Source organism: Ictalurus punctatus, chromosome 19, assembly GCF_001660625.3.
Source record: "Ictalurus punctatus breed USDA103 chromosome 19, Coco_2.0, whole genome shotgun sequence".
NCBI lineage: Eukaryota > Metazoa > Chordata > Actinopteri > Siluriformes > Ictaluridae > Ictalurus > Ictalurus punctatus.
The window spans coordinates 15,243,256-15,269,370 of record NC_030434.2 but is presented as its reverse complement, the minus strand read 5'-3'; the positions used below and the strand labels follow the sequence as shown (position 1 = coordinate 15,269,370).

The 26,115-nt window shown below is 38.9% G+C and overlaps 1 protein-coding gene across 5 annotated transcripts; it reads right to left on the bottom strand.

Annotated features, from left to right (window-relative positions):
- Positions 1–4,883: 4,883 nt before the first annotated feature.
- Positions 4,884–25,667, bottom strand: tbc1d30 (TBC1 domain family, member 30). 5 transcript variants are annotated; one of them, XM_017494573.3, is made up of 14 exons: positions 24,908–25,667; positions 22,621–22,785; positions 14,326–14,387; positions 14,105–14,170; positions 12,776–12,901; positions 11,898–12,083; positions 11,083–11,251; positions 10,539–10,707; positions 10,110–10,215; positions 9,024–9,130; positions 8,505–8,644; positions 7,758–7,964; positions 6,998–7,063; positions 4,884–6,622 (listed from the first exon to the last, which is right to left on the bottom strand). In XM_017494573.3, exons 1-14 carry the CDS (start codon positions 25,413–25,415, stop codon positions 5,727–5,729), a joined length of 2,973 nt encoding a protein of 990 aa, XP_017350062.1. In that variant the 5' UTR covers positions 25,416–25,667; the 3' UTR covers positions 4,884–5,726. The 5 variants fall into 5 exon arrangements, with proteins under 5 accessions (XP_017350062.1, XP_017350063.1, XP_017350064.1 ...); XM_017494574.3 differs by lacking the exon at positions 6,998–7,063; XM_017494575.3 differs by lacking the exons at positions 22,621–22,785; positions 24,908–25,667 and adding an exon at positions 17,548–18,220.
- Positions 25,668–26,115: the final 448 nt, after the last annotated feature.

Sequence of the window (26,115 nt, the reverse complement as noted above, 5' to 3'; positions counted from 1 at the left end):
GAACAGTGAGGTATGCTAACACTATTAATTTGACATTTCCTCTCTTCCCACACAACTTCTATCACGTACATAGAGCCACATGCACATGCTTATTCAACCACACACACAGTCCTCACATCTCATGCATCTCCACTTCCTCATTGTGCAATCGAAGTGGAAAACTATATGAGATTGGATTAGAGTGTGTGAGATTATGCCAGGGTTGTGCTGGGATGAGACAGGATGGAAGAATGTGTGCAATTGTATATGTGTGTATGCATGTATACACATTGTGCAGTGCCACTGTCCTTTGACCAAAGAATTTCCACGAATTTCATGGATACTTTTAACAACAATCGCAGTGACTAATGCAAGCCTAATTAATTAGAGGGAACGGAAGGACTTCCACTCCTCTCCACAATATGGCTGACCTGGACTTGACAATGTGAAAAGAATCGACTAGCTAAAGGAAATGAAGAATTACTTTTGCATTACTGCACATCTGTACAGTTTAATGCCTGTTGTGCTATATGAGTGGGTGAGAAGGTGAAACCGCAGCACAGGATTAATGGGATCTATATGGGTTTTTTTCTTTATGGCACTATTTACTATTCGTAGGACACATATTTTATGCTTCATATTTTCATGTTGGGTGTCCAGTTCAAAGGTCAGTAAGATTTTGGAGGCTGTTCAGAATTCCTTCTGAGCCTCTTTTCATGGAACATGAAAATCAAATGTTTCACAGGTCACACAACAAAATATATCTATGGTTCTTTCTCTTTTCTCTGCTAAGTTACATTCATTACCACATGTTATGGTACATTTTATGACAGTGTCTGACTTCCTTATTTTAGGCCCCTGTTGAAGTTAAGAATTTAGTTAATTAATACTATTAAACAGGGGCACACAGTGGCTTAGTGGCTAGAATGTTCACCTCACACCTCCAGGGTCTGGGGTTCGATTCCTGCCGGGGCCGTGTGTGTGTGGAGTTTGCACGTTCTCTACGTGCTGCGGGGGTTTCCTCTGGGTACTCTGGTTTCCTCCCCCTAGTCCAAAGTCATGCAGGTAGGCTGATTGGTGTGTCTAAAGTGTCCATAGTGTATGAATGGGTGTGTGAGTGTGTATGTGATTGTACCCTGCGATGGACTGGCACCCTGTACAGAGTGTACCCTGCCTTGTGCCCGATGCTCCCTGGGATAGGCTCCAGGTTCCCCCGCCAGCTTGAAGAAGGAGTGATGGATGGATGGAATACTATTAAACCTGTATCACTCTTATTCAATTTAAAGCGTACAATGGATAGAAAAAGTCTACACACCCCTATTAAAATGGCAGTTTTTTTCTGATGAAAAATATTAAACCATGAGCAATCATTTCATAAATGTTAACCACCCTCAATGTGAAATTACAATGTATAAAAATTAAGTGAAAAACAATCAAACATTTTAGGCAAAAATAGGGGGAAAAAAAAAAACTTATAATAACCTAGTTGCATAAGTGTGAACACCCCTAAACTAATACTTTGTTGAAGCAATTTTTTAATTTATTACACCACTCAGTCTTTTTGGGTAAGAGTCTATCGGTGTGGCACATCTTGACTTGGCAATATTTTCCCACTCTCTTTCTTGCAAAAACATTCTAGATCCATCACATTGTGAGGGCATCTCCTGTGCACAGCCCACTTTGGGTCACTCCACAGATTTTTACTTGGATTCAGGTCTGGGCTCTGGCTATAAGTCATTCAAAAACATTGATCTTCTTTTGGTTAAGCCATTTCTTTGTTGATATGGATGTATGTTTTGGGCCATTGTCATGCTGAAAGTAGAAATTCTTTTTCAGCTTCAGTATACTAGCAGACACCTGAAGGTTTTACATAAAAATCTATTGGCCTTTTCAGCTATTCATGATTCTCTCCAGATTGATAAAAAAAAAATAAAAAAAAACAGTTCAGGCTAAAGAAAAGTAGCCTTAAAGCATGATGCTGCCACCACCATGCTTCACCATGGGTACAGTGTTCTTTTGTTGATGTTCTTTTTTTGCAACAAACATACCTTTTGAAATTATGTATTTATGCCACATGGTTTGGGGTGATTTAGTTGCGTTTGGGTGTTTTTTGTGAGAAAGAGCTTCCCTCTAGCCACCCTACCCCATAGCCCAGACATGTGAAGATTACGAGAAATCTGAGAGTAATCAGATCTTCCTGTAGATCCTTTAATGTTGCCATTGGTCTCTTGGCAGCTTCCCTGGTAAGATTTTTTCATGTTCTTTTGTAAATTTTGGAGGGAATTCCTGTTGTTGGTGATATCACTGTGGTGCTCCATTTTCTCCACTTGTTGATGATGGCCTTCACGGTGTTCCATGGTACATCTAATGTTTTTGGAAATTCTTCTATACTCCTCTCCTGATCAATTCCTTTTACAGGCTTTGTAAGCTCTTTGCAGATCATGGCTTCAGCAGTCAGATGAAACCAAAAAGATGCGAAGAAAATCCTACAGAAACAGCAGGTCTTTATTGGAGTTAATCAGAATAATTTCATTGATAACAGCTGTATGATAATTACTATCGAAAATGAGATTGGATGTGATTGGTTCATTCTGAGCTCAGCCACATCCCCAATTATAACAGTGTCCACACTTATGCAACCTTGTTATTGTAGTTTTTATTTATTTTATTTTTCCAAATTTTCTCTACAATGTTTGATTGTCTTTCACTTATTTCAAGTATTATATGTAATTTCACATTGAGGAAAAAGTTCTGATACGATTGATCTTGGTTTCATTTTGTTCATCACAAAAACATGCCATTTTAACAGGGGTGTGTATATATATTCAGTATTGAATATAATATTATATATATATATATATATATATATATATATATATATATATATTTATGAAGTAATTAAAGGTGAACTAATAGGAAATGTGTGGAGCTAGGAAAATGAGGAATAGAAGTGGAGACTCCTGGAGTCAAAGGGGTTAAAGGGTAGCTTGTGCTTTCACTGCTATTGTAAACTAAGTATTTTCCATGAGTCTGTAGTTTCCAAGATTTTTCCAGGTCAAATTATTCTTAACATTCCAAATCCGACCCTCCACATTTTAAGTTCTGTTTTTGAAACCACGTAGAAGGGACCTATTGAAGTTTTATGCCATAGGAACTTTAAAAATATCTAAACAAATGTCTAAACAAGGTTGTGTGTGTTGTTGTTGGATAGGTGACGTCCAATCTTGCCCTCTGCAATAAGAGATAAATTAGTCTCCAGGGTAATCACTCATGGAGTACACAGAAGCTGCTCGGCCCTCTGCCTGTCCCAGAAGAATCATCTGCCCAGTCGTTCAGTACACATATCGTCCCCCTGATCTCTTGAGAAATCTGTGTCCAACATTTTCTCACAAGCACACTGATGCATATACATACATCCAGCAGAAATGACACTGGCAGCCTATTTCGGGTTTTGAGAGAGCTGATCCATCTGAGCCACGATCCTGAGGACTGCTTCACTTGTGTCTACGTGCTGATCTCCAACAATCCATCATTAACCATTCTAAGAAAAACATTTCTCAGCCATGTCCTTGAGGCTGAAAGATATTGATGCGGAATGTTCAGTGGTGTATGGAAAGACATGGCAGGAAATTTCCCTCATTATTCTATATTTCGGATGTAACCAGTTATTCTTAGCTTTTCTTTTTAAATGATTAAAATTATTGCATTACTTGACTTAAAATAGTGTTCCCAAACACACTGCTCTCTGTCGATCAGATGGAGAAATGATTACATAAGAGAAATCAATGAAATATCTTTAAAAAGTAATTTCTACATTATTTTACTTCTTTCTTTTTTTTTCTTATTCAATGTATATATTGTATATTAGTGAAAAAATAGCTTTTTCATACGGTTTCATTTTTTCCTGTATTATCATTGTTTCACTTAGACCCATGTTTTATCCATAATATTATATACACTGTCATATTTAAATTGACCACAATTAAAAGAACATGAAGATAATAGACCATATAGAACTAAAGGGGGAAAAACTTCAACCACTGGCTCGAATTGACAGGAGAAAACGGTCAAGCAGCAAAATAAAAACAAAAGACAAATTAGTGACAAAAACATTGCATTGCACAATATTTGTAATGTTTTATATTGACAGGAAGTTACCGTGATCACCGTGACCAGGCTTTGAATTTCCCTTTAACTGGAAGGATTTGGTTTTATGTGAAATCCTGTTTAAATAGGCATTTAAATAGACAAGTTCCTGGAACAAAACAGTGTTGTTATAACAGCAGCGCCCTCCAATGGACTACTGACCACAGCAACCCTTTGCTCTGAGACCAGTGTGTGTGCCTATAGCCGTGATTCCATGGCAACATGCTGCATAACTCTCGGAAACAAAATGTAATTGTATATAAGAAACAGATGTGTGAATTTTATGATTAAACAGCATAGGAAATGGTTTAATAATATAGACAACACTCATCATGGATTATTCTTTAAACAGGAGCACTGTAGTGACACTAGGCTTTTTTTTAATTATACATTCATTCATTCATTCATCTGTAGTAACCACTTTATCCTGTTCAAGTGGATCTGCAACCTATCCCAGGAAAAAAATGGGCACAAGGTTGGAATATGCCCTGAATGGGACACCAGTCCATCTCAAAGCATCATGCAGACGCGCACACACACAACTAAAGCCAATTTAAAGTACCGAGTTCATCTACTGGCATGTTTTTGGGGTGTGGGAGGAAACCGGAGAACTCTGAGTAAGCTAAAATGAACATAGTTAGAACTTATTTAACAGCCAATACAGATAGTTACCCGAGCTCAGGATCAAACCGGGGATCCTGGAGGTGGCAAGGTCACCATGATGCCACCGTTTTTGTTTTCTGACAGGAAACAAACTCTCAGGTCATCTCTTATACATGTATAATTCTTTATTGATGTAAAGATGTGAAATTTTGTTCACTGAAAGAACTCAAGCATCAAAGTAAATATTCAATGATCCATTCATTTCCATTGACGTTATATCCAATATATTAGGTTTCTCTGTCCAGTTCAAAATGTTTAAAGCATAAGCTATTAAATGAAGAGCAAAGACAAAGTTATTTCTGTTCAAGGTTAGTTAACTGAAATGACGGCATAAACCAACTAAAGATGTGACAGACAAAACCTACAGAACAGCAGGCAAATGCAATAAATTTTGAGAGAAAATTAGCCAGAAATAATAAGAGAACAAATAAAGCAAAATGTTTGGAGTGAGCGAGTGTTATTATGAGATACAGTACATCTTCAGTTTTCTATCCAGTGGGGCATTTACTAGTCAATAAATAGGCTTCATTTGAACTGTTTTTAAATATTATTTGAAGATGATATATCTTTGTGACGAATACATAGTCATAACCAATACATTTATGGCAAAAGCCAAAAGGTCAGACGTGCAGCAAACATATTTAAAGATTTCTTCACATACTCCGGCAATGAATAATATTAGAAAAGAATAACCCGTTTGGCTCTTTATGTGGCGTACAAAATTTTTTAGATGAAAACAAAAAAACAACACATTCAACATAAAGTTTACTAGCTATGAATTTCCTTAATTTCTAGTTATACATCTGCTGTGTACAATATCTCAATGGCTTCTGTGCTGTATACTGTTATACCTTCTATGCATACTGAAAGACAAAGCCTTCTGAATATCTGAAAGGCTCAGATTCAGAGCTGAGGTGAAGAATAAGTGAAGCTGCTAATCATCGCCACCTGGTGGACACAGCAACGCCAACACCCATTCGGTTCATGGTTTTGCTCATATGTGGGAAGTGCACGTTGGGAGTTCTGGAGGTGGGGCCATAGAGGCCCAGGTTGCGGGCAGCCATGGATTTGCGGGGTACTTTGACGCAGGGGAAAGGGGAGAAGATCTGCGGTGGTTTGGGAAGAATCTCTGGAGTAGAGGCTACAGAGGAGCTCTGCCTGAGAGAGCAAGCTGTGCTCTCCGAGCTGGAAGAGTCGTGGCGGGTGGAGCACGCCACTGCTGAGACATACGGCTGTGCATTTGGTTTGGGTTGTGGCTGTGGATCATTTCCCAGCTCTGGAAGCGGAGAAGGTGTTTCTGGATCATTAAACACTGACGGAGCTTGTGCTGATGAATCCAGGTCTAGAGTGGATAGCTGCTGTTCCATCTCCTTGATCTCCTCACTACAGCCAGCATCCTGAAGCTGAAGCTCTGAGTCTCCCTCCTCCATAATCCCTTGCACTGGCTCCTGCAATGGCACATCAACTTTCTCCTGGCTTTCACGGTCATCTTTCATCTCTTTCTCTTGATCTTCCTCTTCCTTCATCTCCTCCACGCCCTCTTCTGTCTTTGTTTTGTGATCAGGGCTGATGTTTTCCTCTAGCTCCAAGGAGTCATCAAAGCCCAGCTGGGCCCGGGCCCGTGCCAGATTCCTGCGATGCGCACAAACATGGGCACGCCAGGGGGACTGAAGACTGTGATCCTGGGTTGGGGTGGACTGGGCTCGGGGATGTGGCCCTGTAGGATCACTGTAAGGATGCTGAGCAGCTATGGCCTTCTTTCCCAGGAGAAGATGATTGACAACAGGTGAAGAGTGGATTTGGGAGGCAAAGATGCCGGTGGCTGGACATTTATCTACAACAAATCAATATATCAACGGATTACAATCAGTATTACAGTTACTGCCCTAGCTCAACGGAGTCCCACTGGCCAAATCAACAAAGCTCATTGAAATGAAGAGATTAGAAGGTTTGATTCATAGAAATTAAAGTGCACCAAATAAAATAGTAGTGAGCGCCCTCATTCAAATGTCCCCTAAAATGGAAAAGGAAGAGCCACAGCACGAAGCATTAAAACACCCAGATTAAGCAAAGAGATTTTTTTTTTTTAAACCACCTCTCATCAACTTCAATCCCAGCATTGTATACCAAACCACCAAGATGACCAGTAAATTACTATAGCAGCCCTCTACCATAATAGTCCCAATACAAAAGCCCAAGTAGTCAGTACCGGTGTCAAGGCTCCTCCCTTTATTAGGCTGATGAGGAGCAACACGTTCAGCTTCCACTGGCAGTCCTGAGAAGAGCATGTGAGGAAACATAGTCCTGAAAAGGAGCTGGTGAATGTGTCTGTCTTTCTCTAGACTAGTCAGGCTGTAAACTCAAATACATGGTGTAAAGGAGAGATTCTGGCTAAAATGTTCATAATGAATCTAAGTGAAGAAGTTGACGCAGAAAAGAAAAAAAAAAAAAAAGAGAGACAAAAAGGGTTTGAGCTCTCTAACTGCACCGTATTTTGTTCAGGTTTGTCAGTAATACTGTATATCCGTGTGTTTTCGAAACCACAGTTAACTAGGGGGCTAGGTGCTAAATTATAGCCTTGGGTTAATAGAAGGTATCCTAGATGCCCTCACTTCCAAAGAACATTTTCTGTGATTATAACCTGACTAATGATCTCAAGACAACAACAGCCTGCATATTTTAATGCATTTAAAATGTACTGCTTACCTTTTCACTGTGATGAGCTTACTGTCTACTGTATATCAAAAAGGTTTCATTTTGGTACTACATTCAAATCTAAATATAAAATGTATTTGATGATGTTTCAAGATAAAAAAATTTTTTAAAAAAAAATACATAGATAACATGCAATCAATACATTTATTTTGCAGACATGTTCAAACGTTGCTGTCGCTTGGGAGTACTTGAAAGCTGACTCTTTTTCATAACTTACTTTATGACCCTGCTTGCAGTGTGGTTTGACTAGCTACCTGTGTGAATGTAGAGCAGGTTGGCCTGCTGCTGCTGCCGTCTCTTGATGCGATAGTACTGCTTGGTGAGTGCTCTGATGTCTGTGCTCATGCGCTCCATCATCATGCTGTTGATAGTGGCATGATGCTCTGCACGGCCAGCCCCCACCGCCCCGGGGCTCAGCTCGGCCATACTGCTGCAGGGAGAGCTCTGCTCACCTCGCTGTTCTGGAAGGAGGATGGACATACAAAAAAATAATTAATAAAATAATAATAATTTTAAAAAATTACATTTTCAGACATCAATATTAATACTCAATGCCATATACTGATCTAATATAAAACTTTTCACACTTTAATAATTACAAAATCTGTTTAAAAAGTGTTGCTGTGTGGTTACCCCCACTGGTCATTAGTTTTATTCAGCTAATGATGTCATTAAAATGGGAAACAATTATTCAATTTAAGCTAATAACAACTTTGCATTAAAAAGAAAGTTATTCTTGCGTCATGTTTTTAAAAGAAAGAGTCACAGTATATATGGTCAAAGCCCCGAATTGTTCCCTGTTTTCAAATACAACCCATATTAGTTCAGTATTAAATACTGGATTAGTGCACAACATATTTTGCTATTCCCAGTTCTGCAGGAACAGTGCGAGAGCAGTAAGTGCAGAAGGGAAGAGTAAAATGCCAAGAGTGGTGGATTAAAGAGAACACAAACTACTCCAACCCCATAAAGAAGGACAACCATTAATGTTGCTGTTTTACCTTTTAAGTGCTTTTGGTATCTCTGAATCTCAGGGGCCAGGAGTCCTCCTAACGGTCCCAGGCATCCCAGAGCAGTGACTATAGAGTCTTCATCATCCATGTCTCCATCATCATCACTCTCCCATCCATGGAGCCCCTGGCTACAATTAAGAAAATAACAACTCATTATGACAGGAATTTATATTAAGAACACAAACAAAGCTTAACCAATTAGATAATTGCAGAAGTATATTACAGACACCATTTTATCAGTTTGGTCTTGCTGATTGCCTCTCTTAACCTAAACAAGCATGTTCAAATACATGTTTACAAAATCTATTTACAAATTAGATTACTATGCATATACAGCAGATATATGTATACATCCTTCAAACAAAAGATATTTGCAAGTCTATTACACAGTATACTCATACCATCACATGCACATTATAGTACAAAATACAATCCTCTTACTGATAACACAAACTCATTTACAGAGCAACAGGGTGTAATCTAAGCAGGATTTCTCAGGTTACACACCTGCCAATGGCCTTGACTGCAGCAGGGAATGGAGTGATATTATATGTGTATTTCTCCCTCAGTTCAGCCAGCTGGGGAAAAGGGAAGGTGGCCATGGAGTATACCGTCTGTTAGAGAAAACACACACACATGACTGGTTTTCCCAGAGTACCACATACAGTGCCTCATACTGGCACATATTGGCACCCTTGGTAAATATGAGCAAAAAAGCCTGTGAAAAACTGTCTTTACTGTTTAACCCAGGGGGGTTAGCTGAACTGTTAATCATCCAGGGCTGAGCCCAGATTCTTCTCCATAATTTATTTATTTTTTTAAACCCATTTGCATGCATTTATTTATTTTTTTGCTTGTAAGGGCTAATTGAAAATTGGACAAAAAGTTGGATTTATCATAAAACTTGCCTGGGGTGTTATCACTGTTTGCAGGACTACCAGACCGATAAAATAAACATTTTGGTTATTTAACACGAGACTATAGGCTAGTATGGTGTCACTAGCCAAGAGGAGGCACAACTAAGCTATCGCAGTATTGGAATAGCTGCTACAGAACCATGCAGAGTACATTATCTGTCCATATGCTCTGCTCAGATCATGTTCACCTAACTTATACGTATTCACAAATTCATATAGACATTTACACACCTTGTTTTCCTGCTCAGCATGAAAGGATGCTACTGTTTCAGTTTCAACCCCTTTACTGGTTTTAAAAAAATGATCAAATTGGCATATAAACATTTTATCCATTTTTCCTCAGACTGACTGTGTGAGCTTGTGTTTGGCAGAATTAAAGAGACTGTCAGCAAGTAAGACATATTTTCCTGTAAACCCTGTCTATTTAGGAATAGGGAGCTCAGCTCCACCAAAATAATCCTGAGCTCACCTGATAGCAATAAAAAGTGTGGGGGTTGCAAAGGTAATAATTTAGAATTCTATTATTAATAATGACCTCACTAGGATACTGACAATGAATGAATGGAACTGTTTTCAAGTACAAGTGTGTGAATTGTATGTGTACATGTCTTCTCACTAACGTACCTGCAATGTAAATGTAAGTGTAATTATGTGCTGGTCTTAGTGGCGCTCTCACCTGCATGAGTTCATTGGAGTCGATCAAATTGTCCTCCAGCATCTCTTGAGTCAGACAGCCCATAGTGCTGTAGAACTCATCTGCAGTCTGACACTCTTCAATCCTCCTGACAGACAGAGAGATACACATACATCACATTGTGACAAAGAAAAGACTTGCATTCCTATACGTAGTACAAGTGAACACCAAGAGCCTGACCATTCATTACTATAATTAGCAGAGTTTTTGCATGAAAGAGTTGCACAAACCCTTTTTTTTTTTTTTGGGGGGGGGGGGGGGGGGGGGGGGGGTTGCTGAGAGATCGACAGGGGGGTTCAAATTGTTTCCAAGAAATAAAGTAATTCTAAAGAAGAATTAAGTTCCAAAAGGTTGAAAACTGCTCTAAGGGGATTTAAAAGAATTTAAAAAAAACTCCTCTGGTTAACTCACTCTGCCAGTTTGGCCCAAATGGCTAAGGCAACACGCAGCAGCACTTCTGATCCCTCAAAGAAAACTGAGTCCCAGATCTTCAGCACGGTGTGGTGAGGCAGGCAGGTGGCAAACATGGTGAGAAACCACTGCATGGTGAACACGTTGGTGAGTGGAGGCTCATAGCTTCCTGCAACAATACAGCATACATCAAAGAGAAATCAGCTAAAAAAATTTTTTACAAAAGAAACTTGTTTGATTGTGTAAATAACATAACATTGTACATTATACTTTGGAAGTTAACTTTGTAAAAAAGTTAATTGAGTAAAATGCAGGTAAACAGGATTGTACTGAAGGTTTCAGTGCAGCTGTTCCTCAATGCCATTTCCTTATTATAAACACACTTGTACTGATCAGCAACTGTTTTTCACATCATGCTAAAATGATCTATTCTCTCATGGCACTACACATTTTCTATTCAAATTTCAAAATGATAAAATTCTTGACTCATGGTTAAGGATAATAATGCTACTATAAGTGGAAGCAGCTTGCTGGTGACCCTCACCTCCTCCTGTCCGATTGGCTACTTTCTGTAAGTGGTGAAGGTGCTGAGAGAGCTCTGGAAGCTTAAGCCTGAGCAGATCCCTGAATACAGCCATGTCCACAGACAGAGCACGCAGGTTGTTTGCAAAGTAGCTCTCAGGAAGTACCTTATCAATTAGATAAATCATCACCTGAAAGAGCACAGAATGAATATCATTATAAATCACGTCAATGTGTTACAATTAGGGTGATGTGTGTGCTTTGCAATAACTAGCCAGATGAGTGAATAAATTAAATAAAGCAGGAGTATCTCAAACATAATAATAACACAGTTTACCATCATGGAAAAAAACATATGTATATTAATGAGTGTCATGAATTTTAATGCCCAGAATCTATTTAAACATCTTTAAGTAGGTATTTCTAAGCAACTACAGCACTGGACAAACCCAAAACAGTTTCTTTTCCACTATATGTACTCAAAACATAGGGCATAACATGGTGGTGTTGTACACAGTGCACTATACGCCAAACAGAATTATTATCTGGGATTCATGGGACAGGCAGGCAGGCAGGCAGGCAGGCATACATGCTGCTTCACTGTGTGATAGTCATAGGGCTTGAGTTATGTATGCATAGTAAGGAGTTAATAATGGAATTATGCATATTGGTATTCATGTAACTATAGCACTAAACTTTCACCTGTGTCAGACTGTCTGTGAATTTCAAGTAATCTTTTAGTAACCAATTAGTTGGTTTCATAATGAGGACTTAATTATTTGATGAGCACTACTCATGCCAATCACTCATACAAAGGAGAAAGACATTAAGGCAAACCTTCAACGCATCGCCTTCGTTGCCCTCTGTGACCTCAAGGATAAGCGCGGCCAGCACGTTGAAGCCTTGGCAGTAACCTACAGTCTTGTTCCAGCGGGCATAAGCCAATAGCACCCTCTTCAGAACCACACGGTCCTGCTCGGCCTCCTGGCCACAGTAGGAACTGCAGCCTGTTCTATGCAGGTCCTGCAGGAGACCATGTGAACATACAATAATTAACACATAACTGAGCACATGGGCATATTTACATCACATGCAATAACGGAAAATATAACGAAAAACAGTAATACATTCAAGAGGGATAAGAAAATACACACAGACAGAAAGGCAGAGAGAGAATGAGTGTGGACTTTGTCCTATTATGAACTACAAGAGTATGATGATTCATTGAGCCTTTGCCGTCAGAGGTGGGAAGGAGAGCATAAATGGCGTCTTTGTTCTATTATGCATTAAGAGCTTGCGCCCTACACAGAGCAAACATCCTGCTGGGCCATCTTATATTTAATCAGAGACATTACACTTTCTACCATTAAATATCACTGTCAAAGAACATCTGCTTGCTGCTTTTAGCTGTGTGTGCGTGTGTGTGTGCGTGTGTGTGTGTCTCTATATCAATGTCAGACAGTTACCATTGTCTCATATTACTGCACTCGGAAAGGTAGAATTGCATGTCTTCACAAATAAACCATGCCACTGATATGCTTTTAGAACACGTTTCCTCCTGCATATAATATCATACTTATGTATGAGAGCTGGAGAATTGCCTTGCAAATGAAGCGTTGGTCTATTTTAACAAACAGTAACACGGTCATGATGCATAGCAATGCTTACAGCTAAAACAATGACTCATCATTAAAATATCTATATGTAATCATTACTTTCACTATCTGGATCCCCAGGGAGTCATCATCTGGGTTGCTACGTTCGTTGAACGCGAATCTCATGGTCTTCTCCCAGTCTATGGAGATGCTGTGGAGGTACTGATCAGCTAAAGTTAACCATACCTTAACGACAACAAAAAAAAACATAGATAAGATATTTACATCAATGAAAATTATTATTGTTATTAAATGAAATGTATGTTTGATATACAGTGCAGTCTGTAAATAATTTAACCATGACCATTACTGGTGGCTTGGCTCTGAACGGAGAAGGATTAGGAGATAAAATGTGGAGCTTTAAGGGTGAAATGCATAAGAATCTCAGTTTATGCATGCACATAAGAAGCACAATTGGATTAACATTAACTACGAAAACTTTTTTTGTTATTATACACTGGATGGCAGTGAAGTCTGTGACTCATGGTGAGTATTTTCTCTGTTGATTCTAACAGGCTTTCAATGCTAACTCCTGTGTTTTCAACCTAATCTCTATTCATATCCATAATTTCTATCCATAACATGAAGTTTACTGAAAACTCACTGATATGAGTTATATGTATATATATGATAGCAATAAACAACTAAAATGCATGACTACATAATGCAAAATCAAAACTACGTCTATTACACTACAAATAATAAAGGTTTCCGGAAGACACACCGATGAGTAGATGTCCTAAAAAAAAATCTGTTATTAAATAGTTTTATTCAATATCAGAAAAATATTGTTTAAAAAAATAAAAACTCATTCCAGTTACTTAAACTGTGTCTGCTTCTTAGCATGTTTAAAGGTTCTATCTTTCTAAAAGACTCTGTCCTTAGAACCTTTTGTACAAAAGAAACTTCTATACGGTCAGGTTCTATATAGAACCTTTAAATGCTCACAGAGCATTTCAACCAACAAATGATTTTCTAAGAATGCACACATCTCAGGACCAACAATACTGAACTATTCTGTTTAGTTTCAGCTACACTGACTTGATTTTTAACGCAGTTAGAGGTTTTCTTTCCTTTGAAAAACTACAGATACAAATGTAGAGCTTAAATGTAGAAAAAAGCATTAATATCAAAGAAAAAGGTACGTTTTCCATAAAAGTTTAACTGTGCTAGAAAATATACTTAAGACTATAAACATACTCATTATATGTATGTTTTGAGGAAACAGGTACATTTTAGTGGTGTGTTTTTGCTACAAGGCAATATTGTTAACTTTTCCAAAATAAGGTTAATCTCAAATACAGTGTGCTGAGGTCATAAGAATAAAAATTGTCCTATTTACTTACAAATTGCACTGCACATGTAAAAGATCAAGAGATGCAGACATACCCTCTTCCTCCACTCTTTGGGAATTCCAGTTGGGAGCCTAGCCACTGCCTTGAGGGCATCATACCACTACCAAACACAGAATGCTGAACGCTAAGTGTTAAATAATATGCAAATTATAATATTATAAGTCAACATAAAACACTCTTTGTGTAGCGTCTGTCAAACCATAATATACTGGAACAGAAAAAACACAGATAACAGCAAAGACTGAACTCACTCACCTGTTGAAAGCCATTCTTGCCAAGAGATGGCTCTAGAGTAAACTTCAACCTGGTATCCACCCCTGTAGAGAACAAGGATTAACGTAGAGTTAACCTGACAGTATATTAAAGCGGGTTGGGGGGGGGGGGGGGGGGGTAAAGAAAAGGAACAATCACAAATGAAAATGGAAGCTGTCTTATGTGAAGTAACTGTAGCAGAGTTTAAAAACAGCACCATATACATGCACACTATTTTCAATTGCTGATTTGTACACTTTTCTCCCCTAGTGTTTTTCTCGAGCTAAATCAAAGAAAACAAATATATGAACAACTCACTGCTAGATTGCAAAAAAATACCCTACATAAAACGGTTTATTTAAAACAGTAAAAGAAACTCCACACAAATACACAGTACACCCTGTGCCAAGAGGAGTCGCTTAAAAAATGTGAGATATTGACCATGTTAACTCCTTTGTACAAAAGGTCAGATTTTCCATGAGTCTTATCCATTTCACTGAAGCACAAGTTCAGATGACACGCTGAAGGATTTGATCGTGGCTCATCAGGTTTTTCACAAACTTGTGGCGTCAGCTCGAGTGAACAGCATCATTAAAGCAAAAAGGGAAAAGGGGACATACCAAATACTAAATAAATCTATTTCTAAGATTCTACCTTTCATGCAAGTTAAATAGAAAAAAGAAAGGCAAACAAACATTTTCTTGAGTATTCTCAGACATTTGGACCTCATCGTGTGTGTGTGTGTGTGTGTGTGTGTGTGTGTGTGTGTGTGTGTGTGTGTGTGTGTGTGTGTGTGTTCGTTCTCTCTCTCTCTCTCTCTCTCTCACACACACACACCTATCCATTCTCTCTCTCTCTCTCTCTCTCTCTCACACACACACACACACACACACACACACACACACCTATCCATTACTGACACTTTTTTCCCCACCAGTCATTTCTTAGGATTTTTGATGACCTCACAATTTGTTCAGGCTACATTTTATTTAAAACTGCTATTGCTCTTCACTAATGTAATCTTAAAAAGGACAAATCGACACGGCTTTGAACTGGACAAGTGAAGAATGTACGTTTTAGTCAACAAATCACTAAGTAAATATAAATCATTATCAGACAGACACTTATCAAAACTACATATATGTGACCATATGCGACAATGAGGCCTGCTATGTGATCATATTTAGCGACGAATAACACTTTACAATATAATGCTAAAGCTATGGGGAAACCCGGAAGTGGCGTTGGTAATGGCTGCTGTCCGGTTCGCCGTGGTGCTGATGTATTAACCTACCTCGTCATTTAGGTACAAAACCAACACCAGGTTTGTGATACAGGCGACAGAATATTTCCGGTGACATCATTTTATATTTGTACTTGCATTGAACGGTTTAACATCGCTAACAATGAGCGGTCGTTATCAACCCATAAGCAGCCGGTATAATAGCAAAGAAGAAACACAATACCACATAATGTCCTAATGACAAGACGCTTCTTTCTTATAAAATGCTTCGATTTGTAACACAAACCTTCTCTTGTCTCCATCATGGTCTCCTGCTATGAAAAGCAACACCAAAGCAAACAGCCACCGTTTATTTACATTTCGACCACCTCTCTGTCCTCAGTGCTAGCTACAGAGGGATTAGCATTAGCCGACACGATTATCATCTCTGAACACTCCTACTCTCCCAGGGGGGGAAACCTGCTAAAAAAAAGTAAACCCTAGAAAAAAATGTGGACATATAAAATCTTGGCGCAAGTTTGCACGCTAAATAATATATTCGCGTCTATTAAAATATAACGGGATACAGGAGGTAATGACAACACAATAGACCTATATACTGTTATAGCCTTAGCATAATACCACCAACTAGTCCTGCTTTACAAAGACAATCCAGGAACCTAACGCAGAAACATTTCAACACCACAACTCAAAAAGTTTATTTAAAGTTTACACATGGACCTGTACAATGCTTAATTATACCACCGCGCTGTTCAGTTGTCAAATCTGATTGGTCAGAAGGTGCTGATTGATTTTCTATAATAGCAGCTCTGACAATACTGCTGTACTTCAAATCACTGGTTTATATTAATGCCTGTAGTTCTAATAAGTTAACATTTATACAGGAACAACTTAAACAGTGACCTGTATGGCAAACTCGTCTCTTAGTCTTAGCCTAATAATAATAATAATAATAATAATAATAATAATAATAAAAAGCATGTCTCGCAAAGAATAGTGTAGGCCTACAATTGTTGATCTGGTGAAGCTCTCTGTAAAGAGACGTTTATTTTAGTCTCAGGTATCAGTGATTTGTAACAGGGGGTTTTCTGCCACTGGAAATCTTTAGGACTGTATGCCTGTCGGTTTCGCAGTAACATGACAAGCGGAGGGTTTTTTTGTCATTATTTTAAAGAAAGAGAGAGAAAGAGAGAGAATAAAAGAGGCTTCTAAGGGAAAAACTGTTTAGAACTGTAAAGAGCTGTTCCTGTTACTTAAACCTAGGCTATGTAAGTAACCGGAAGTAATTTGTCTTGCAGACAAAAATAAATAAATAACAAGCGCTTATAAGGCGTGTCTTTCATTAACAAAATTTGTAAAATTGCAATTATTGGCAAATAGCTGTGGTTAAAGGGGAATAAAACACTGAGACATACTGTTATTGGAAAACAATCTACCTCAGGGTGATAACAGGGCATTACTGTACTGTACACCATCCTGCTGTTGATTTTTTTTTCTCCATAACAGCATGCCCCTTCATGTTTTATTCCTGGCACACAAAAAAACCTTAAGGTTTTCTAAAAGTGCTTACAACTAATCCAGTTTTTTTTTTCACTAAAAAAAACGAGAGCCACGAGGTTAAGTATTAGTATAAGGATAAACGTAATGCAATCTTAGGACCAACACTCAGCATCCTAAAAAGCTTGCTGCACCATGCAGACTGGCATGCTTAGGCTATTGGGGGGGGGGGGGGGGGGGGGTAATCATATTGCTAGACGATCCCAAAACGTTTGCCAGTGTCAAAGTAAAAAAATAAAAATAAAAAAAGAAATAAAAAATAAACACTTTTAAAAAAACAACATGTCTAAACAGTTTCACTGCAGTACATTTGATGCACACAACTACCACCTGTGCTATTACTACTACTACGAATAATAATAATAATAATAATAATAATAATAATAATAATAAAGCATGCTAGCGGACGGCTTGAGATGCATGACCTGGCTCGAGCGTGCAGAGGAGGCGCGGGGCGCTGCGGGAAATGCCGTTGCGTTTCTTGAGCACATTGCTGATGACGCCTCCGACTCCGCTGGCCGAGTTCTGCTGCTGCCGCTTTAAACAAACCCTGGACCTTTTAGAGGCGACCAGCCTGTCTTGCTTCATTTGCAAAGGAGAAATTGGTCACTAAGCGAAAACACACCCAACGGTTGGCACGCGCCCTTTTCCGCCCCTTGGATTTCTTTTGTTTCTCATATGATCTGAACTTGTTCACGCAGCCGCTGCGTAATGGAAGATGGCGATCTAATCAATCCATCCGGTAACTTCTCCGCTCGCACCGTCCGTCCTCTGCGCTGTTCATTCAAACACTCGATCATCCCTCATCCTCCATCATTAATAAGATCCATCCGACTTCACATACTCGGGAAATTCGCCAGAAACGCAAAACGTGGGTTTGGTTTTGTAAAGGAGGCCGCGCGGTGATTTGAGAACAAGGTGCTTCAGCGGCGGCCACGCGCATGGGCTGCGGTGCGCGTTCACGTACACGACGCATGGGAGGAGGCGGAATAGGGTAAAAATAGCGCCGTGTCCAGAGGAGGCAAAAAGGTAGGCATACACAGCAGACAAGTAGTTGAACTTGGTGTTGAATTCAGCACTGTGCAGTGACGCAAATCAAAATTCCCTAGAAGTTATTCACAGTATGAAGTCTTCTGTTGTAGTCTTAATTAAGAAGTGCAACAAAAAATGTTATGTACATACGGAACACTGGATGAAAGCCTGTATGAAATAGACGGAAATTTTTTAATTTCATACATCTTCAGTAACATTCATCCTGGTCGAGGTCACGTGGTTCTGCAGACTATCCCAGGAACACTGAGCACAAAGGTAGCAATGGAATGCGTGTCCACTGCAGGGCACAATGCGCACACACATTCTTTTGCAATTTGGCATACAAAATCCACCTACTGGCATGTTTTTGGGAGGTGGGAGGAAATTATAGAACCCAGAGGAAACCCACATGGTATAGCACACAGTACTGTGAAAAAGTCTCCTGATTACTTCTGTTTTTGTGTAGGCTATATCTCATTAAACTGTTTCAGAAATTAAAGCAAAATCTAAGATAAAACAAAGGCAACCCGAGTAAACACAAAGCACAGTTTTTAAATAATGTTATTTACTGAAGCAAAATTTTTATCCAGTACCAACTGGGCCTGTATGAAAATCTATTTAGCCCCCTTAATTACTTATTCTCCAAATCTATGAAACTGCATTCATAATGGGGTTCAGCTGGACTAGACACAACCAGGCCTGATTACGGCAAACCCTGTTCAATCAAATCAACACTTATATAGAACTTTTTCAACAGCATGAAGTTGGTTAAAAGGTCTTACCCAGGCCAATGCAGATTTTTGATTCATCACCGAATATGACTTTCCTCCAGTCATCCACACGCCATGATTGTTTCTCTTTAGCCCACTGTAACCTTGTTTTCTTCTGTTTAGGTCTTAGTGCTGGTTTTCGTTTGGCTTTCCTATACGTAAATCCCATTTCATTCAGCCGATTTCTTACAGTTCTGTCACAAACACTGACTCCTGTTTCCGCCCATTTGTTTTTCATTTGTTTTGTTGTACATTTTCTATTTAAGGTATATTGCTTTGAGTTTTCTATACTGACGCTTTGACATCTTCCTTGGACTACCCGTATGTTTTCCTTTTATAACCTTCCCATTTTGTTTATACTTGCATCAAATTTTAGACACAGCTGGCTGGGAACACCAACATCTTTTGCCACACTCCGCATTGAATTTCCTTCTTGAAGGAGTTTTATAATCCTTTCCATTGTTTCAATTGACCACACACTTGATGGGGCCATGTTTCCTTTCAAAAAGTCTCTGTAAGCACTCTCTTAACTGCAGACTGATTTGCATTTTTAGACTTATTGCTCGTATTTGTTTTAGAAACGCAAATTACAAGGTGATTCCATAATTTATTCCTCTACTTGATCTGGGAAAAAATATGCCATTAATTAAAATTATTTAATTTGTCAACATCCTGCAAGTGTGGTGATTCCATAATTTTTGCCAGGGGTTGTATCAACACCATAATCAACATTGAAAGGGGAAAAAAAAAAAAATCCACCCTGAACAACTGGCATATTAATATTTATAATTATCTTCTATATATTAATCTTCAATAGCATCCAAGATTTATATTGTAATGAACTCTTAATGTTGGTCTACATTACCCACAATGCAGTTTAACTGTCCACTGATAGTGGGGCCAAGGGAATTGATATCTACTTAAAGTGAGTGATGCTACAGCAGTTTAGTCCTTCAGTTTATGTCCCCCCGGTAATGTCAGTGTAGCACACAACCACCACCATCTCACAGAAATAACAAAAATACAGCATCGACCAACAAATAAGTACCAGAATCATTATGAAAAAAAATATTGCAATATTTACATATTTAATATAATTCATGATGGAGCTTTCCTTTACGCTTTAGCCAGTTGTTGAACGGAAGGGGTGCAGAGTTTAGTTCCCAGTAGACTGCCTTTAAATCAGCTGGAATACACTCATCTTTTAACTGAGGAAATCTAAGCACCATCCTTCCACACTGACTGACAAAATACCTGCCACATCAAACCCTCCCACATTATTTTGCCTTGATTTTACCCAGTAGCTTTAAGTAACCCGTATCCATGATTATGCATTTTCATTACAGGATGAAGGTGACGAGAATAAGGTAGCTGCTTCAGAGAGGAAAGAATTACACACACAGTATTAATAATCAAATGTATATAAACTTTTGAACTGGTTCATTTGTTTAAATTCAGTTATTATTGGGTCCTGTGGACTATATGTAAACATCTGTTATGTGAAAGAGCTTATTCAGGGCAGCACTGAATAAAAAAACTAAATGCAATTTTTATGATCCCTCTTTTTTTGTAATTTGCAGATTCTGCAAGGCATATGTAAACTTATGACCTCAACTGTACAGTGGTGCTTGAAAGTTTTTATGCACAAATGACCTAAAACATCATCAAATTTTGACACAAGTCCTAAATGTAGATAAAGAAAACCCAGTTAAACAAATGAGACAAACATATTATACTTTGTCATTTATTTATTGAGGAAAATGATCCAACATTACACATCTGTGAATGAGCAAGAAGTATGTGAACTTTTGCTTTCAGTAACCGGCGTGACCCACTTGTGCAGCAATAACTGTAACTAAATGTTTCCGGTAACTGTTGATCAGTCCTGCACATCGGCTTGGAGGAATTTTAGTCCATTCCTCACTACAGAACAACTTCAACTCTGGGATGTTGGTGGGTTTCCTCACATTAACTGCTTGCTTCAGATCTTTCCACAACATTCATATTGGATTAAGGTCAGGACTTTGACTTGGCCATTCCAAAAAAAAAACAACTTTTATTCTTCTTTAACCATTCTTTGGTTGAATGTTGTGTGTGCTTAGGGTTGTTGTCTTGCTGCGCAAGTCACTTTCACTTGAGATTCAGTTCATGGACAGATATCCTGAGATTCTCCTGTAGAATTTCGCTGGTATAATTCAGAGTTCATTGTTCCATCAATGATGGCAAGCCGTCCCAGCCCAGATGCAGCAAAACAGGCCCTAATACTACCACCAGCATGTTTCACAGATGGGATAAGGTTCTTATGCTGGAATGCAGTGTTTTTATTTCTCCAAACATATTACTTCTCATTTAAACCAAAAATTCTATTTTGGTCTCATCCATTCACAAAATATTTTTCCAGTATCTTTCTGGCTTGTCCATGTGATCTTTAGCAAACTGCAGACATCCAGCAATGTTCTTTGTGGAGAGCAGTGGCTTTCTCCTTGCAACCCTGCCATGCACATCATTGTTGTTCAGTGTTCTCCTGCTGGTGGACTCATGAACATTAACATTAGCCAATGTGAGAGAGGCCTTTAGTTGCTTAGAAGTTACCCTGGCTGCTTTGTGACCTTGCAGACTATTATACGTCTTGCTCTTGGAGTGATCTTTGTTGGTCGACCACTCCTGGGGAGGGTAACAATGGTCTTAAAATTCCTGATATCTATCTGACTGTGGATTGGTGGAGTCTAAACTCTGTAGAGATGGTTTTGTAACATTTTCCAGGCTCGTGAGCTTCAACAACTCTTTTTCTGAGGTCCTCAAAAATCTAATTTGTTCATGCCATGACACACTTCTACAAGTGTGTTATGAAGACTTTGATAGATCCCTGTTCTTTAAATAAAACAGGGTGCTCACTCACACCTGATTGTCATCCCATTGATTGAAAACACCTGACTCTAATTTCACCTTCAAATTAATCTAATAATCCAAGAGGTTCAAATACTTTTGCCACTCACAGATAAGTAATATTGGATCATTTTCCTCAATGAATAAATGACCAAGTATAATATTTTTGTCTCATTTGTTTAATTGGGTTCTTTTTGTCTACTTTTAGGACTTGTGTGAAAATCTGATGATGTTTTAGGTCATATTTATGCAGATATATAGAACATTCTAAAGGGTTCACAAACTTTCAAGCACCACTGTACATCATATGAGTGGCAGAGAGGAATGTATATAGTGAGTAGCAGATATTCAACTGGAACACATGGGCATTTGGCCGAGTAATACTGGCATGCTACCTACTGTAGCTAGCAGAGTATGCTTACATTTACTCATTGTGCAAAATGACTCAGGGTCCAAGTTTTGGCTCTCTGGCTTCCCTACAAAGTAACTAAATAATGTTATGTAGCAAATATATTTTAATATAAAGTATTCTATTGCACCTGCTTATAGCTTTGTTACCCTTTTATATACAAGAATGTGCAGGAAGTCTACTGACTTCTGGGCAAGGAGGTCACCTGTGGTTTGTGGACTCATTGTGTGCACTGAACAAACTGGATCCAAAGTTACTAAAATGACAGCTAGGATTCCTACAAATTAGAGAATCGTTAAAAGCAATTTGACAAGAGCATGCTGAAAACTCAGGATGAAATGGAAGAGAAGAAAAAAAAGAGAAGGATGAAAAAAGAGAAGAAGACACTGATTATGAATTACTTCTTTTCGGGGAGACAGCTTGCAGGAAGGCAGTGACAATGTCACATTTCTTCTGCTGCTTGTGATCTAGTCTGTCCTTCCTTTTCAGCTGCCGTACCAGTTTAGCTGACTGAATTCCGATACGATAATTAACCTCCTGAATGATCCACTTCAGCTCCTCTGGATCTGAAAAGAGACGACACACAAAGTCAGGTCAAATCTGGGTCCAAAACTACAAACGACGGTTCCTTCAGGTCTGAGATGAATGAGAATTTTTCTTATTCTTGGATAACGGAAACAAAGATCACTCCAAATAGCTTGCTCATGTATTTTTGTGTAAATTTGTATTGGTTCACAACAAGACAAGTGACTAAAAATCTTATACATGAGTGAAAGTAGCCATCAAATAATTACACATTATTTTAAAATTAATTACTCATTTTTTTTTATTAACATACACATTGGTAGCAGTCCAGAGTTAAATGAACTCAGGTTAAATATATTTGATGGGATAAAGAAAAACATGACGCATAATATACCTCAGACAGTGGAGTTCACAAGATACGGCATTTGTAAGCATATTTTAAAAGTATTTAAGTAATTAGTAAAATGGTTTTTCCACAAGAAGGGCTTTCTGGGCTTATGACTGACTAAAAAAGGAAATACTGCTAGATCAGCTCCTATTCCTAAAACAGTATGACTATACTACACTCTCAGGAAAGGTGTTACCTCAGGAGCTCTTTGAATGTTTAACAGTCCATGCTTCCTAAAAGGGTTCTACTTGGCACCTTTTCTGAAATGCAAACTATGTTATAGGCTTTTATACGTTTAAGGGTTCGTCCATATAGACACATGCAAAAGAATGACTAAGGGCTCTAGGTTTGCCCTTTTTTTAACCCCGAGTGTATGCACTCTTAGGAAAAAAAGGTTCTTGGAGAGTTTATTAGATGGTTCTTACTTTCTAAAATGATCTACTTGGAACCTTAGAAACATTCTGCTGTAGGGCTTGCAGTAAATCTTTGTGGAGGAAATGACGAATGCTATATGGACAAAGATTTTTGGACACCTGAACATCACACCCATATGTGTTTCTTCCCAACACTACTGCCACAAAGTTGAAAGCACACAATTGTATAGGACGTCTTTGTATGCTGTAGCATTACAGTACAATTTCCCTTCACTTGAACAGGCCCAAACTTGTTCCAGCATGACAATACTCCTGTGCACAAAGCAAGATCCATGAAGACATGGTTTGCCAAGGTTGGAGTGGAAGAACTTGAGTGGCCTGCACAGAGCCGTGAACTCAACCCCACTGAACACCTTTGGGAAGAATGGGAACACTGATGGAACACGGACACCTGAAAAATCTTTCAGATTATTTGGATAGTTAAAAGGTACCTAAAAAGACTCTAAATTGAAAAAAAGAGGCTCTGATCTAATGACTTGTTTGGTTTGTCCCTCTGGGGAAGATCTGTGTAGAACCCTACAACAGATGAGCTCAATTTCAACACAGATTTCACGGAAAACACATTTAGAAAACTAGAAGTTACCCACCTGAAGAACCACTGAGGAACCTTTTTTCCCCCATTTCAAAATTTGGAAAGCACCCAAAGCCAGATGGTAAAATACATTCAGCTTTTTAGAGGGGGGAGTTACAATCTTAAAATGAGAGCTCAAACTTACATGCAAGTGTAGTTGGCCAATAAAGTACAATTCTGAAAAAAAATTTAAGAGCTTACATCATAAACACTTTCTGCACTGAAACCTATAAAAGACCCAGGTAGCAAACTGACATTAGGCTAATTTGGGGACAACACTGGCAATTTAAAGATGTTTGTGGTCCAATGGACAAGTGTGCGTATATATATATATATATATATATATATATATATATATATATATATATATATATATATATGCCAAAGTTGGTAAGCGACCTTGGCCTAATGTCAGTTTGTAACCTGGGTCTGTTGTAGGTAGGGTTGTTGGAAAGCACACCTTTGCCAGCATTGGGACAACATTGGCCCAAGATGACAAGGCTGTTATGAAAAGTGCTCCTTTGTTAATGTTTCCCCAACATGGACACAACATTGTGTAGCGCTGGACACTATAGCCGCGCAAAACAGACAGTGGACCAATGTCCGTTTACTACCTGGATCTTGCTGCCATGTCAGAAAGGGTTCCAAGAAGAACTTATTTAAGAAGCTGAGGAAACTTCTACAGAACTCTTGAGAAACCTGTGTGTATAGTACCTGCAATCCTGCATGACATCAGGTTAATTTGTGATGGATAAAAGCCAGAAACAGACCTTTTTGGACGAGATAATTCCTCTGGTGTCTCTTCGTGTGTTTTTCTTGTAGTTCCTGCAGAAAGCTGGACGCGGTGTTGCTTCTACCCAGAAACGCGTCTGATCCTGAGGCCTCAGTCGAGCTGTCCAGACTGTCTGCACTCCTGAGGCCCTTCCCGCTGCTGTACGTGTCATAAAGCTCCACCAGGAGACAGTCCACGATGGATGACCGACACACAGACCTGCCATCGTCTTCTTCAGAACGTGTCCAGGTTTCATGGCGCACTGGCTCCAGACAGACAGACTCCTTTATTGCCCCGTCACAAACCCGAGACCGTTTGGATGAGAAACTTTGAAGCGCTCCGTTAGTGCACTCTGAATGCGCGTGTAGATCATGTAATCCGGGACGCTTTTCTAATGACACCCCGACTGAGATTCCGAAAACTCCGCTTTCCTCTTCGGACTCCAGCTCACCGTCGCATATGTCCACTTCTCTCAGGTCGAGTTCAGGAACTTTTATGCTTGACATTTTATTAAGCCAACGTCCAAATGTTGTTGTTGTTGTTTTTTAAAAAAAGAAGAAGAATGAACTGCATACACGTGTGTAACCGGTGATATTAGTGTAATAAGTCTGAGAGAAGGAACCGGAGTTCCGGGTGTGTGCCGTTCCTGGAGCTCTAGACTGTGTGATATCTCTCCAGAGCTCCGGTTTCCTTCCTGAGAAGCGGATTGTTGCACTGCTACAAGAGTCAGTGTAGTCCAGCCTATTTCCAAACTTTTCTCCCCCCTCCCACAAGTTTCCCAGCGGCAGGTGCGCGCCACTAAAGTACACAGGTGCGCGCGGTGAGAGACACGTATGAACTTTTGCTCTGTTCTCAGACGCGTGTGTGTGAAAGTAGGGTTGTATACAAATGTAGAAAAACCTGGATAAATTACTTAACGGAAAGTTTGGGCTATAGGCTAGCTAATGCAGTGAAATGTATTCAAGAGTATGGTCGTTGCAAAATGGAAGGTTATATGACAATAATAAGAGGAGGAAGAAGAAGAAGAATAAGAATGATAAAACAGCCTCTAATAAGAAATATTTGCCTGTTTAATGTAATATTTGGCTAATATTTTTTTAATCAAACATGTAGTGTAGTCTAACTTTAGTTTAAACTGGGGGTTCCAAAACTTTTTTTTGTCAGATGAACCCTTTCAGCCACAATTATTTGCCTTATGTACCTTCT